At 36.2% G+C, this 16,127-nt stretch overlaps 1 protein-coding gene across 1 annotated transcript; it reads left to right on the forward strand.

Moving 5' to 3' along the window:
- The first annotated feature begins 10,005 nt into the window (after positions 1–10,005).
- LOC124457650 lies at positions 10,006–10,723 on the forward strand. The gene is made up of 2 exons (XM_047007868.1): positions 10,006–10,193; positions 10,468–10,723. The coding sequence occupies exons 1-2, from the start codon at positions 10,022–10,024 to the stop codon at positions 10,674–10,676; spliced, it is 381 nt and encodes a 126-aa protein (XP_046863824.1). The 5' UTR covers positions 10,006–10,021; the 3' UTR covers positions 10,677–10,723.
- The last annotated feature ends 5,404 nt before the right edge of the window (positions 10,724–16,127 follow it).

The raw sequence follows: 16,127 nt of genomic DNA on the forward strand, positions 1-16,127 counted from the left end.
TTTTGGTGGATGTATTTACACATCCCCATCCTTTAGACTGTTTTATGGGAATGGTTGTTGTGTGTTAACTTTACCTAGACAATCATTAGCCTATTAGTAATTTTGTGTCAAAACATCAAAATTGACATGAGGGCCGCTTGGGGCATATAATTTTTACTCTCTATTTGCATGTTTTTCTCCATTTCTAATCACCTGTCATTTATTTTAGGAAGAGTCCTTTCAGTTTATGGTGGGCAATAAAAGTGAGGATTCCTTGTTGTAGGATGATTTTCAGAGTCAATACATAATATGTGGTAGGATTGACAGCACCGTATACATTTTAAGTTTTCTTCAAAAACAGGTGCTCCACATAGTGGGCATTTGGAAAGTTCTGGCTGTTGTGAGTGTTGTTTCAGACAAGTTCCTCTTATTTTGTTGTAAATTCTAACCCTCATCTTATATGGATCACAGCCATCACTCATTGACTTTCCTTGCACAAACTGTGATGCATACCAGCAAACAAAAACACCACAACTTGAAGTATCTTGTTGAAGAGTATGCGGCGGTGAGGAGATCTGAAATTCTGACAGACCAAATTTGTTTTCAATAATTAAGGAGATGAATTTTGCTATAATCTGTATCTGTGCCTTGTTTTTAATATCATCAGCTGCATTCAATGGATCAACTTAAAAAATATTTCTCTGTTGCAGATCTATGGCAATCAATGTCCAGTGACAGTGAGTTGGGTTCCAAGGTGCTATAATGAGATTTTTTTCATTGCTCTTTTCAGACCAAAGTCTTCCTCCCTGACCACCATTTTGCAAGGAAAGCATTGATGTGGATGCTGCATAAAGAACATATTCATGATCTTCCTGTAGACACCAGAAAAATGAATTGATTACTTCATCATACAACCAGCCAGGTATGAAAGGTTTTTCACTCATGCTACTAAGTAAAATCTGTGTTTCTCTGTGCAAAAATGGCTCTAATGATTTAATTTCTAGCAGAGATACAGAATGTGGTCCATTCCTTAATAGTTTTGCGGTGATTGATGAAGATTCTGTAATGAGAGGTGTGAAACCTGTGTGAGGAGTTGGCATGAAAGGAATTGTTTGTGTATCTTTGCTGGATGATTGCGTTTCCATTTTCTCTAGAGATAAGTCTTTATTATAGAATTTTTTCATCATTGCAGCATGTTGGCCAACTCTTCTATTGTATGGGTGTATCTTCTTTAATTTTGCAGATGGTAGATTAGATAATCTGGCTTTCTTTTTAGGATTGCTGGTTGTTGACTTGCTGATATTTGATGTTCTTTTTTTACGTTTCATTGACGTTTTCCCGGCGTCAGGAGCTGTAAGTGCTAGTCCTGAATCAGTATTGCTGTTATTCTCAAATTCCTGAAGTGCAGACTGAAGACTCTTTTCCAGGCTGGCTAGTGAAGTTGAATTAGTACACTCGTGGACCAAACTCTTTATTCTAGATAACAGATCACAACACCTAGTAATAGCTGTCCATTTTGGGAACACTGGTTTAGGTAGAACAGCTGTCATAGTTTGTTTTATGTCAGCTTCTTCTGTTTCTTTTCTTGGTCATGAAAACTTTCTGCACCACAAACTTGCTGAGCATCGTCAACTCTTTTCAAAATATGATCAATTGGTTTGAAGAATAGCTATATCGACATCTAAGGTCAGAAATGGAGAATCTTTATATGCTGTTGGTAGGTTTTTCCATCCCCAACTTGTAAATTTTTTATTTTGAATAATCGCTAATAAGTGCTTGCATGGTAAATAGTTTCGTTGCCAGTCAAGACACTCGCAGCAAGGTTTTTCTTTGTCATGAGGTGCCCTAAAATATACATGATAGTTGTGCTTTCCCATTTCACTGGTTACTAAAAATGCACCCATAGAGTCATCCACCAAAGCGATTGAACGTACATCTTCAGCATAAACAAGACGTTTCATGCAATGGTCGATAAGGTAGTTAGGACGATTATGCAGAAATTCTGGAATCTGTTTGTTATAACGCTTATATGCTGTGGAGCATTTTGTATTTTCGTTAATGTAGCTGAAATAAAAAATATAATACACAACTTTTTGGTGCAAGCACACAAAATTTAATACAAAAATTTTGGTTTTAAAACCAGTATGCATGAGATTCATGCAACTTCACTTTACGGTTTACTCTCGGCATTAATATAAATAATATACGTAAGCTAGCCAGGATCTGCCTCTCATTCAGAAAGAAAAACTGTGTCACCTTAGATCATCTATTAATTGAATGCCAGACTTACCTTTCGTATTTGTCAGGAAGAAATTCATTTACAAGAATTGTTAACATTGCGCTGAGAGAATACTTTCGTAAAGTCAGTAAATAACATTGCGCTGAGAGATTGTCACGCAGAGGTTGTTCTTTTCCTCAAAAAAACTCATCCTTCATGTATATTTTCAAATGACGTTTCATCTCATGAACAGTTCGCACTCCTTCACTGACAAGTTCTTCTATCTTTCTAATAACCTTTTCATCTAGTTGTTGTGTCATTCCGCTGTGCTGAAATAGCAAAAGGCAAAACTAGTTAGTGTCATGAATTTTATCATGCACATGCCACAAATGATTGTGATGTTCTTGTCTACAGATTGCAAGACGAGCATGTCAAACAAGAGCATATACCATTCCAAGTCTGTACGTGGTGTGATCTTCTGGCCGCGGAAATGAAATATAGATTCTGCGTTCAGTTTTTACTGAGGAGCTGGGGTTTATTAAATGGGCTCGCAAATCAGCAGAGGTCGTGTCACGTTTCTTCTTTTTAGCGTCATGTGGCACCTAAAAATATTGCACTCTAATCTTTTAGAAACAAACCAATTTAACATGTGTATACTTGTCGATTTACTATGAACAAAAATAAAGCCACAGTATAAGCAATTTTCTTTTTTATTAGTAATATACCTTGTATTCTGGAAACTTTATTACTTCTTTCATTTGTATGATGGCTGTGCAATCAAGTTTTTTACTATCTTGCTTCCAGAAACGTCTCTGTTTTATAGTATGATCTCCACGGTCGCCCTGTAATATGAGTAAAACTTTAATTTTAAGTCCAATTTACTTTCATTACCTAAAGAATTTATGAAGAGTAGTGGTGTCATCTAGAATAATTACCATGAGATTTGATTCATGTTTTTTCTGATAAACGTTTCTGTCTACACCGTGTTGGCATTCCAAGACATTCGTTCCAACCAAATAGAACGGTACTCCATCAAAGGGATGGGCTTTTCAGTACCGGATTTAGATTCCCACCAAATACGGTGTGGTTTTAGGTCATTTTGGTCTAACGCACAAAAACCATTGTAACAGTAGTTTTCATAGATTATGTTAACATACAGCGAAGCAATATAATATGTTACGTGAAGATGAGGAGATTTTTAATTTCGTTAACAAGGTGCACTTTTAATAAATTAAAACAGGCCATGACCATGTACGATTATTATATTGATATTATACAGCAGGAAATGCACAAGATGAATCCTAACAACTTCCGTAAATACTTAGCTGCAGATAAACATTACATTTTTAAACCTACTGATTTTATTGATTTATACTTGGTTCAACAAATGTATTCGACATTCTACTAAAATAAATACTTAATAATGTGTGATGATTGCATCATCACGGTAGAGTATTTCAAATATTCGCGCTCAAAACGCATTTTACCGGTGGCTCCAAAGCTCTTTGTTTTCGTGAAGACTGTGAATTTTGTCGTGGTCGCGTTTTCAAAATCCCTCACGAGCTCAAGCGCTTTTTCCAAAGAACTTACATAACCGAAAAAAGGATTTTCTTCGTTGACAATATTGTCAATTTATGGAATATGTAAATCAGATAAAGTATAATCTTCCATGTTGCGAAAGAGTAAGCGCGATGTAATATGTAAATATGCTGAAATTAATTATTAATAGCTTTAAGTAGACAAGTTAAAGCTAAAGGGCCTGGGCACAAGGTGCTCTACCATATCTGAAATAGCCTTCACCAGTAATGAGTGAGGCAAATTTCTACGCGGCCGCCATTTGCAAAGGTGGCAAAAGCACAATGGCGGCATATAAAAACATTAAGTCTGTGCTGAGAGAAATCGACTTTGAGAGCGTTTTTATGATGCTGTTCTACTGAAGTTGCATTAAAAATGGTGAGTAATTTCTTTAATATTGTTAAAATGTGTAAAATTTTTAAATACTTGAGATAGAGCGGTCTTAACGTGTATTTTGCGACCATAAACTAAAGGCTGAGAGTTACATAAGTATGAACTACTAATCGTGAGTATTTATTAATTTACATCTTCTTTGCTGTTCTCTATGCTTTTTATCGTAAACCAAAAACATATTTACAGAAAAAAGCGACAAAATCGCATAACAGCTATCCAGAACTTTAATTTGAACACAACGTTTACGGTTTATATGAATTATTTTACCTTAACAACATAATTTTAGATCTATTAACAATATGACTGCATCGTTGTAAAAATGCGCTTATTTTCACTATTTACAATAAACCACTATTAATTATTTTTTTAGGATTTACATTTCCTTGGTTGTGGTGTGGATGTTCATCGAAGTCGACTAGATTCCTTGAAATAAAACAAGCTTCGTAGACTGCTGGCGAACACCAATTTTGTTTTTGTGGAGGATATCTTTATTATATTGCTTACCATAGGTCGAAAGTCGTAAATTGATGTATTTTTCAATGATCTGTTTGATAAGCTGTGATGAATGTAGATCTTCAGTTATTGCTTCGTGATCAACATCATGCTTGTTGAGTTCAGGAAACAAGCTCTTTTCTGCCAGCTCTTGGTTAATAAGATGAACCATTATAGTCTTCAAGTTTCTCCTGTTGGAAATTTTTTGCTTTTTTGAACGAGTTTCATGAATGAGGACTTGAAAAGCTCTTTCAGATGCAAATATTATTTTGGTCACACCATTAGAAGGGAGAACAAGACCACCACGGTTCTTCAAACTGATTAAAGATAAAGATGTAGTAGTTTGGAAGTGTGAATAATTATGATCATGAACTGATGATGATTTTTTTGACTTAAGCAAAAGAGCTCTTGCACATTCAGTACAGGTGATTCTATTGATTATCTTTTTTACAACAAACCCAGCAATATATCCAAGTATTGCTTCTTTGTATGATGACAGTGAACATGATTCTAATCCAGAAACTAAACTACTGGCATATTGTGTGTCCTTTGGTGTCATCTCTTCTACTTCAAAGGCTGGAGCATTTCTTTTATTCCATTTTAATGAAAAAATAGAACCAGCAGATTCATTTTCGAAAGTCAAACAGTTTGCATGCTTGGAACCAATGATGGAATTTCTTAAAAGAATTTTTCGTAGACTGGACTTAAATTGTACAATATCTGGATTATTGTTGAAGCCATTCTTACCACGTATGCATGCAAACAGCAGCTCAAGGTGGTCTTGGGACATTTTGTATGTCAGAATGTATTTGAAAGGATCATGTTCCCTTGTAAGGAGAATGTGAGCCAACTCTTTAATGCTCGATGCTGCTACTACAAAACCGAGAACAAATGTTTTTCCTCTATGTTTGATCAGAGGAACACCAGAGTTTGTTTTAAGGGAAAAAAGGTATTCAATTGACTTTTCCAAAGTTTTTTTCCATGTGTTGTGATCACATAAAAAAAGTGGTTTTTTTAAAAACATTTGCCAAATGGACTTCGTATCTTTAATATGTCAAAAAGTTGATCAACAATCCTTATGAATTCTATTGTTGCACTCGCATCACTAAGAGCTGGATGACCAGAAATATTTTTCTGAGTTTATGGTCTATGGGGAAGTGTTTGTCGATTAATGAAAGGAACTTGTTCGTGTAGACGTTTTTGCTGAATGGAGGGTTGTACCAAAGTATATTTTGTCGAAGTCTGTTTTTCCGTTTGGTAGTAGCGTCTGAGTCGAATTTTAGTGTGTATCGGTATCCGTTTTCGTCGAGTGCTTTTTGGTATGGTGCAGTTATTTGGTCAAATGATGCTTTGTCGGATGATAGTGAAGATAGACGTTTGTTGATGGCGTCGGGTATGTTCTGCGTTATGGTTGGTGGATGGTTGCTTTCGCTGTGGACGTATTGCAGAGAAGTGTTGGGTTTTGTGTGAGGGCGATATGAAAAATTGTTAAGATTGAAGGTGATGTCAAGGAAGTTGATGATTTTTTTGTTTGCTTCAATAGTTATGCGTAGTCCATTGTTGTTGAATATCCGACATATTTCCTTTTTAATGTTCTCTGTTTCTCGTGGTGTGGTGTTTGAAATGGCAAGTCCGTCGTCTCGATAAAGTCCTATGTCTGTTGTGGTGTTTTGTAGTTGAGAAAGGAGGTAGCTTCCTACGAGTTCGCATGTCTCAGCTCCGTCGAAGCTACCCATTGTGACGTCGAATGTTGAGTTATATTTCTTTTGCCAGGGTTGTTGGTTGTGTATAAGGAATGAATTCTTAGCGTGTATAATGATGTTTTTTTCGGCGTTTGTGATGTTGTCGTAGGTTGAGGCAAAATCCAGTGCTTTGTTTAGTAGGTCTTGATTAATGGATGGATAAAAGTCTACGATGTCGAAGGATATGAAGGTGACGTTTTTTTTGTGTTTGATAGATTTGAACCACTGGATCACAGATGATGAGTTTTTCCATTGGTTGTATGAGGTTGTTTTTATGATGTTGTTGTTAATTCTGTCCAGTATTTTCTTGCTAATTTTACCAACTTCAGATTTTGTTGGGTTGATAAGTCGGCAGGTTGGTTTGTTCGTAAAGTTTGGCTTATGGTCTTTGAGTGTTATGAATGCATTTTTTATGGGCAGTGGCTTCTACTCTGTCAGATATACCCAGTCGTGATGTGATATTTTTGTCTTCGGTGTGGATGGCTTTTATTGTGTCGGCGTTTGATTTCTTGTATGATTTTGTGATGTTTTGTTCAAGGAGGTCGTAGTATGCTGGCTTGTCTAGTTTGTAGAAATTTGTTGTTTTGTCGGCAGCGATTAGTAGCTTCGTTTCGTGTTTCATGGTAGTGGTGTGGTCTTTCATTTTGTTAAGGAATGTGCTGTTCACGTCTTTAAACTTTATCGATTGTATCATTTTCGTCATGTCTTTCTCGAAATCTTTTAAGTCGTCGATCGGTGGAGGGTTTTTAGTACTCTTGAAGCAGGGGCGGATCTAGGATTTTTCAAACATCAGTCATAAAACGTCGGAGGCGCTCCGCAACTGCGGGGGTCTGATGCATTCTCCCCTGAGAAATTTTGAATTTCAGAGTTTTGAAAATGCCATTTTCAGCGTTTTAGAGCAATACAAAATGTATTTTGTGGGCATCGTTTTTGCGTAAAAACAACACATTTTTCTTACGTTTTTTTTCAAAAAAAAAAATAAAGTGAACAATACTTGATTGTTTTGCCAAATATTTAGGCTCATTATCATGCCAAATATATGGCTCATTAGCATGTCTAGGAACGTAAGATTTATTTTACAATAACGCTATTCAAAAACAGATATATTCTTTAAAATTTCTACCAAGTTGTCAGGCATAGACCCCCCTAGAGACCCCCATTCAAACCTCTATGTAATTAGTTAAGTTAGAAATTTAGTACTACAAGTGACAGTTCATAGATATAGAAAAGCTCAGACTTCAAACCATGCAAGTTTATTGTAACTCTTTACCCATCTCCACATCAGTGCCAGCAAATTCACCCTTTGAGAAAAACTCAAAATTTTTTTCTGCCAAAGATTAAGCAAAAATTATCAGAGTGAAAATTTGCAGTTAAGGTTAGCTTAATGCCATAAATGTTTATTAGGCATTTCACTAGACTATTATCTTCTGCAAGGTGTGCTATATAGCAATCACTAGTAGCATTGTATTATCAAATACAAACAGAATGTAACCAACCTGTCTTTAATTATATAATTACATGAATGTTAAAAATGGTTTATGTGTCATGCTTACTGGTTGTGATAAATATCTTTTCATATGATCAAAGCTTGTTTAAATGTAAATCTAAAATAATTTAGTTTAGAAATTATAATGATCATCAGAAAAATTACCTAGTGATCATGAAAAATACTTTGCTGTTTTGCCAAATTTCAAGGTTTATCTGCATACATAGGAAGACATTTTTACTTTATAGAAAATGCTTTTCATACATCAATAGCCCTTTGGAATTTATGGCAACAATCTGGTATGAGCCGTAGATTAACACACCTTTACATCTCTACATGAGGTGTTCAGTTAGAAAAGGGACAATATGTGACATGGGACAACATTTCATGTATGTGAAATACTCAGGTTTAATACCATTCCAGTCAAATTGTCAAAATAAAAAGCTTCATGGATCATAAGACTCAAAATCACAGGTTATAGTAAACAGCTTCTCATGTAATCAATGTTAGTTTTCTCAAATCTTAAACAATATGTAGTGTAACTGTCCAATGATTGAATGATCAATGATCATAAACTGAAAAGCCACAAACATTTGTTTATGATAAAGTAAATAATAGTATGGCACCTTATGGCTACAGATTTTTTGTCCATTGAAATATATTTGCAGAAATGTAGGATTTCGCTGCCATATAACGGCCACGATTCCCCAAGCATTAAGGAAATCATAGCTAAAAGTCCTTCGGCAACAACAATTTTAGAAGCATCAATCTGCTTACCATACGCCATATTAACATAAATCGCATCACACACTCGCATAAATTGACTTTGATATATTGCATTCATGCATACACTTCACTTGTCCTTTACTTACGATTTTCGATGTAAATTTCTGCTGATAAAACTCAAAACAATGTTGGCTTTCTTTTGAACATCAATGACTGAAATGTCGCTCGCGAGATCGTCTTTGCCAAGCATTTACAATTCATCCATAAACTTTTCACCCTCTTGAAAAAATTCCCAGTTTGGAAAGCAGCATTCATGTCAATATATGAATTTGTAAAAGATTTCCATAAATTCCATCTGATTGTAGTTTAGTTTCTATCATGCTTCAGAAAATTACTATGAACGATCAAACATTCAATTCAGACATTGAGCTTGACTATGTTAGTTCAGTTGGCTATCAGTCGAAATCGGTCAAACCAATCACAGTAAGACAAAAATTCAAATGAACCAATTGTAAGATAGCAATTGGACTCCCTTATAGGTCCGGCCACCCCTATTATCGGTCGAGATTATTCCAGACTGTCCACTGATCTGGCCATTGACCAATAAAATAGCGTTTCTGGCGTTCATAGACTCCTTTATAAGTCGAACCAGTCAATCCACCCCGCTTATCAGTCGGTTATTCCAGGTCAATTAAAATTCAACTGATCTGGTTAGCAAGGAGATATTCATTGCATTAGTCATTAGTTTTCAATAATAAATAAAGCTGGATTTTTATCACGAAGTAAATGCGATAATAAAGTAAGAATAATTAATGAATTTTTAATTAATATGAATAGGTAATTTTTGAATTTCAAACATCAGTCGCGCGACGGATTTGACATACTCTAGATCCGCCCCTGTCTTGAAGCCATAGGTATCTTTATAATCGGTGGTAGTATTCGGGTTAAGGAAGAAGTAAGCTTTCCAGCGCATATTACGAAGGAAGGTCTCAGATTTTTCAATAAGTCGTTGTAAGTATTCATTCGGTGATGGTAGAGGAATGTTCTTGATGCTGTAGTTGAAGTTGAATTTCTCCATTGCGGATTATCGTAGAGTGCTCAACAAAAATTTATCTTGGAGCGTAATAGGAAGTTTATAATTTATGATTTTCCGTATAAAACAGTGCTCGATGCCCGAGAGCAGAGCGTGTAAAGCCTGTGACACACGACGTGGTCTCTGAGACTTTTGTTTCCGAGACCTGGTCTCCGACACAAAGTTTCGCAATGTGTCATCTAGGTTTCGGACACTTTTTGTTTCGGAGATTTTTTGAGATTAGGTCTCCGAAATAGAAACGTGTTCTAATTCCAGAGAGAAGTCTCCGGGACAAAAAACTTTCGGCCAATTAAATATCACAATTAAAGTCACGTGGTATGAGACAGAAAAACAAGATGGCGGTCGAATGGACAAGGGATAAAGTTGAACGTTTGGCAGAGTTGTGGGAGGCTAAACCAGTATTGTATAATACAACGCTCCCTGACTATCATGATAGAGTGGCTAGGAGGAATGCAATTGCGGAGATAGCGAATGCTTTAGAAATGAGTGGTGAGTAAGCATTTTTTACTGAATTCAGATTGATAAGTATACCGAATCCCATTACGTTGTAATACTTATGAAGTAAAAATTTATGTGCATTTAAATGACGATAATAAAGAATAGGGCTGATTTCTATTGTTATAAACGATTTTCCAACTATTGCAGAATGACAATTTATTTCAACATGTTTCAGGCTTTCAGCAGTCAGCCACTGTTTTATTACATTCAGTTTTTCAGCCTGTTTGAAAGGGAAAATATGTCTCATGTATTTTCCGCTTTATAGCAATGGATGTTTCTTGCAAAATCAAAAACCTTAGAAGTCAGTTCTGCAAAGAAATTGCCAAAGGCACCAAACCCAAAAGTGGTTCTGCCACAGATGATGTCACACCAAAGTCCAAATGGCAATATTTGACACTGCTTTTGTTTTTAAAAGATCATGTGGAATGTAGATCATCTCGCTGCAATCTTGATAAAGTATGTTGTCTTGTTTGAGAACTTAGTTTGAGCTAATGCAACATGTATGTTTAGGGTTTACTTTGAAGTAATTTATTTTCTCTTTTATATAGAGAGATCAAGTAAAAATAGCAACACTAGCAACTCTACTTTTCTTGAAGAAGAGCAAGAACAAAAAGATGATAACAATGAACTAGATCAAAATGTTTCAACCACATCTTCCACAAAGCGCCCAATTAATGTCTCAGACAAGGAATCAAGAGCTACAAAAGCACAAAAAAGAGATATTGAAGAAAGAGGAATTTTGAAAAAAGCTGGAGATCTCCTAGAAATTATTGCATCAGGGAAAAAATCAAGCTTGAGTTCAGTCTATGTTTCTTCTGCTGATGAAAGTACTGATGATTTGTTTGGAAGGTATATATCATCTGAAATTAAATGTATTGAAAATGATTCAGCAAAAAGGTTGGCTAAAGTACGAATACAGAATATTTTGTTTGAAGCACAGTCAACTTCAGTTTGTACAACTTTCTCCACTACAAGTCCAGTACCCTATTCCAGTTCTCACTACAGTCACAGCCCATGCTCATCTGTACAATCAGGCACTAGTGACAGTCCTAGTCCTACATCTTATCAGCCTTTGACTAATCAATTGGTATTTGATCAGATGGCTGAAAAGACCTACCAAACTCTTTAGAACAAGAACAAGAACAAAAATAAATATAAATAGTTGTTTGCTTTTTATTTTATACAAAAACTAGTTGATAACAAAAGTTGGTGACACAGAAGGTAAAAAAAACATGCTTTTAGTAAATTTACATGGGTGTTGTGCTTGACAATCTTTCATTTTTTTGTCTATAATATCATGCAATACTTTGTACCATTTTGGTCTAAATAATCAAATATTACTAACCCAAGATCAAGCTTTGTTTATATTTTGCTCATGTTTGTTTATATTTTGCTCATGTTTGCTTATATTTTGCTCATTTGCCAAGGAACTGATCCTGCATCTGAACTAAAGTAGTTGCAGATGTGTTCTCGAACAGATTGGGCTGTAGATGTTGATCTGTTACTTCCTTGCTGTCCCAAAGAAGTCATCCCACTTGCAATAGGTTGACTTCTCCATTCACCTTCAATCACATCATGGGTAAAATGATCCTCTCTATCCATCATAGACTGTGGAGTGTAAATGTTCCATCCTTCATTTCTGGCTCGCAAAAAGTTGTGCAAGGAGCAACAAGCTAAAACTATCTATTCAACTGAATCAGGTTGTAAGGCTATTGGTGTCATGAATACCCTAAATCTATTTGCTAATATGCCAAAAGCATTTTCTACTATTCTGCGAGCTCGGCTTAACCTGTAATTGAATATGCGTTGTTTCATTGTCATGCTGCGTTGACCATATGGTTTCATCAGATAAGGTTTGAGTGGAAAAGCATCATCTGCCACAATTACATATGGGATTTGAGTTACATCACCTGGCAAGGATGTCGGACTTGGCAGGTTTAGGCTGTTTGTTTCCAGTGCATTGCTTAGTGATGATTCTCTGAACACTCCACCATTTTTTACCAATGTCAATATACAGAAATTTGTAGTCAGCATCAACCAATGCTAGAAGTACAATACTAAAGTTGTTTTTATAGTTAAAATAAAAGGAAACACTATTGTTGGGTGCCTTCAATAATATGTGCTTCCCATCCAAAGCACCCACGCAGTTAGGGAAGTTCCATCTCTTTGAAAAGGCTTGTTCTACTTTCCTCCAATCCTCTTCAGTTGTTGGAACCTACATGTAAAACAATTAGAATACTGCTTTACTGCAACCAACAAGTATTTGCATTGCCAATTAAATTAGCGAGGATAATGTTAATATATGTATTTTTTGGAGGAAACAATTACCTTAATGTAATCCTTGAGGACTTCACATATAGCATCACATGTTTCTGGGATTATTTGCCCCATAGTTTGTCTAGCTATCCTGTACAAGAATTGTAAGCTGCTGTACGATTCACCTAGAGAAACACAATGAATGTCTCGCTTCTATTCAAACAACGTCATTACATGTTTAGCCTAAAGTCCACACATGTCCCCACGCTCACTTTTCATCGATACTGATACATAAGTTAGCAATTACAAACCTGTTGCTAAGAAACGTAGGGTTACTGCCAAACGTTCACCTGCTGGAATAGAACGTCTCATGTTTGTATCTTTTTTTGTTATTAATGGCGTAATCAAGCTTTCTAGGACACCAAACGATTCCGGATCCATTCGTAGAAATTTTTTGTATCCATTCGAATCTGACAAGCGCAATTCTTTCACTAAATGCTGGCATGCCCCATACTGCTGTCTTTTTTTCATCCATTCTCTTATCCAAACAGTTCTTTTTTTCTGTCTTCTGCGTCGTTGTTTAATTGCTATGTATAAAACAATGGCAGCACAAGTAGCAGCGGTCAGGTCGTCTCCCGCCATATTTCAAAAACAAACAAAATGACTCCGCAAAGTTTCAGAAACATTTAGTTCGTTTGTCATGTTAAGTTTCTCAAAGTTTTGTATCGGAGACCATGTCTTGGAAACAAAAGTCTCGGAGACCACGTCGTGTGTCACAGGCTTAAATATGTGTAGTGGTGTAGAGAAAAATCACAAAACAATTCATCCCGACAAGCCTGTTTCGTGATTGCTCACTCTTCAGGGGATTTAATGAATAAAATACTTAAATGCTTAAAATATATATACAAGATGACGGAAGTTAGTGTATTAATCAAGGTGTATAGTTTCAAGTTAGATGACGGAAGTTAGAGTATTAATTAAGGTGTATGGTTACAAATTACATAGGAGTGTGACAGGAGTGTGACTGGTTACAAATTACATAGGAGTGTGTCACGAAACAGGCTTGTCGGGATGAATCTGTAGTTTTGTGATTTTTCTCTACAACACTACACATATTTACGCTCTGCTCTCGGGCATCGAGCACTGTTTTATACGGAAAATCATAAATTATAAACTTCCTATTACGCTCCAAGATAAATTTTTGTTGAGCACTCTACGATAATCCGCAATGGAGAAATTCAACTTCAACTACAGCATCAAGAACATTCCTCTACCATCACCGAATGAATACTTACAACGACTTATTGAAAAATCTGTGACCTTCCTTGGTAATATGCGCTGGAAAGCTTACTTCTTCCTTAACCCGAATACTACCACCGATTATAAAGATACCTATGGCTTCAAGAGTACTAAAAACCCTCCACCGATCGACGACCTAAAAGATTTCGAGAATGACATGACGAAAATGATACAATCGATAAAGTTTAAAGACGTGAACAGCACATTCCTTAACAAAATGAAAGACCACACCACTACCATGAAACACGAAACGAAGCTACTAATCGCTGCCGACAAAACAACAAATTTCTACAAACTAGACAAGCCAGCATACTACGACCTCCTTGAACAAAACATCACAAAATCATACAAGAAATCAAACGCCGACACAATAAAAGCCATCCACACCGAAGACAAAAATATCACATCACGACTGGGTATATCTGACAGAGTAGAAGCCACTGCCCATAAAAATGCATTCATAACACTCAAAGACCATAAACCAAACTTTACGAACAAACCAACCTGCCGACTTATCAACCCAACAAAATCTGAAGTTGGTAAAATTAGCAAGAAAATACTGGACAGAATTAACAACAACATCATAAAAACAACCTCATACAACCAATGGAAAAACTCATCATCTGTGATCCAGTGGTTCAAATCTATCAAACACAAAAAAAACGTCACCTTCATATCCTTCGACATCGTAGACTTTTATCCATCCATTAATCAAGACCTACTAAACAAAGCACTGGATTTTGCCTCAACCTACGACAACATCACAAACGCCGAAAAAAACATCATTATACACGCTAAGAATTCATTCCTTATACACAACCAACAACCCTGGCAAAAGAAATATAACTTAACATTCGACGTCACAATGGGTAGCTTCGACGGAGCTGAGACATGCGAACTCGTAGGAAGCTACCTCCTTTCTCAACTACAAAACACCACAACAGACATAGGACTTTGTCGAGACGACGGACTTGCCATTTCAAACACCACACCACGAGAAACAGAGAACATTAAAAAGGAAATATGTCGGATATTCAACAACAATGGACTACGCATAACTATTGAAGCAAACAAAAAAATCATCAACTTCCTTGACATCACCTTCAATCTTAACAATTTTTCATATCGCCCTCACACAAAACCCAACACTTCTCTGCAATACGTCCACAGCGAAAGCAACCATCCACCAACCATAACGCAGAACATACCCGACGCCATCAACAAACGTCTATCTTCACTATCATCCGACAAAGCATCATTTGACCAAATAACTGCACCATACCAAAAAGCACTCGACGAAAACGGATACCGATACACACTAAAATTCGACTCAGACGCTACTACCAAACGGAAAAACAGACTTCGACAAAATATACTTTGGTACAACCCTCCATTCAGCAAAAACGTCTACACGAACAAATTCCTTTCATTAATCGACAAACACTTCCCCATAGACCATAAACTCAGGAAAATATTCAACCGTAACACCATCAAACTCAGCTACAGCTGCATGAACAATATCGAACAAATAATCAACAACCATAACAAACATATACTGAGAACATCAGACAAAACTAACGACAACACCGCGAACAAAAAGACACTTACAAAAACATGCAACTGCCGACAAAAACAAAACTGCCCACTTAACGGAAACTGCCTGCAGTCATCCGTTGTTTACCAAGCTATTGTAAAACGCAAAGACAATAACACAACTGAGACGTACATTGGACTTACAGAAAACGAATTTAAGACTAGACATAGAAATCACACTGCCTCTTTCCGCCACAAAAAACTACGAAACTCGACCGAGCTCAGTAAGCACATTTGGACCCTTAAAGACAGCAATATCGACCACGACATCTCATGGAACATCATCACACACAGCAAACCATACAACAGCACCTGTAAAAGATGCAACCTTTGCCCCAAAGAAAAATTCTTCATCCTCTACCAACCATCCAAATCATCCCTCAATAAACGCAACGAACTTGTTTCCTCTTGTCGCCATAGATCCAAAACACTCCTATCTAATTTGTAACCATACACCTTAATTAATACTCTAACTTCCGTCATCTAACTTGAAACTATACACCTTGATTAATACACTAACTTCCGTCATCTTGTATATATATTTTAAGCATTTAAAGTGGTTATATCACGAATTTTAGCCCCCCTTTTTTATTAGCTAAATTGAAAGACCTTGTTTCAGTGATTTTAAATCTGCAATTATAATTGAAATTGGATTGGTGAAAGTGATTTTACGGACGTTCAAAGTCACGATTTTCAGCATTTTTTTTGCGAACTTTTTGATCGGTATGCTAATGACTTGTGACGTAGAAAGTTGAACACATATATCAACATGGCGTA

This window comes from Xenia sp. Carnegie-2017, unplaced genomic scaffold (assembly GCF_021976095.1).
Source record: "Xenia sp. Carnegie-2017 unplaced genomic scaffold, XeniaSp_v1 HiC_scaffold_6, whole genome shotgun sequence".
Classification (NCBI taxonomy): domain Eukaryota; kingdom Metazoa; phylum Cnidaria; class Anthozoa; order Malacalcyonacea; family Xeniidae; genus Xenia; species Xenia sp. Carnegie-2017.

Bases quoted from the DNA above. Each gene is read 5' to 3' on its own strand.
- LOC124457650 (XM_047007868.1), top strand. From the start codon at position 10,022: ATGAGACAGAAAAACAAGATGGCGGTCGAATGGACAAGGGATAAAGTT. The intron at 10,194-10,467 runs GTGAGTAAGCAT...TCCGCTTTATAG, and splicing joins GAATGCTTTAGAAATGAGTG to CAATGGATGTTTCTTGCAAA.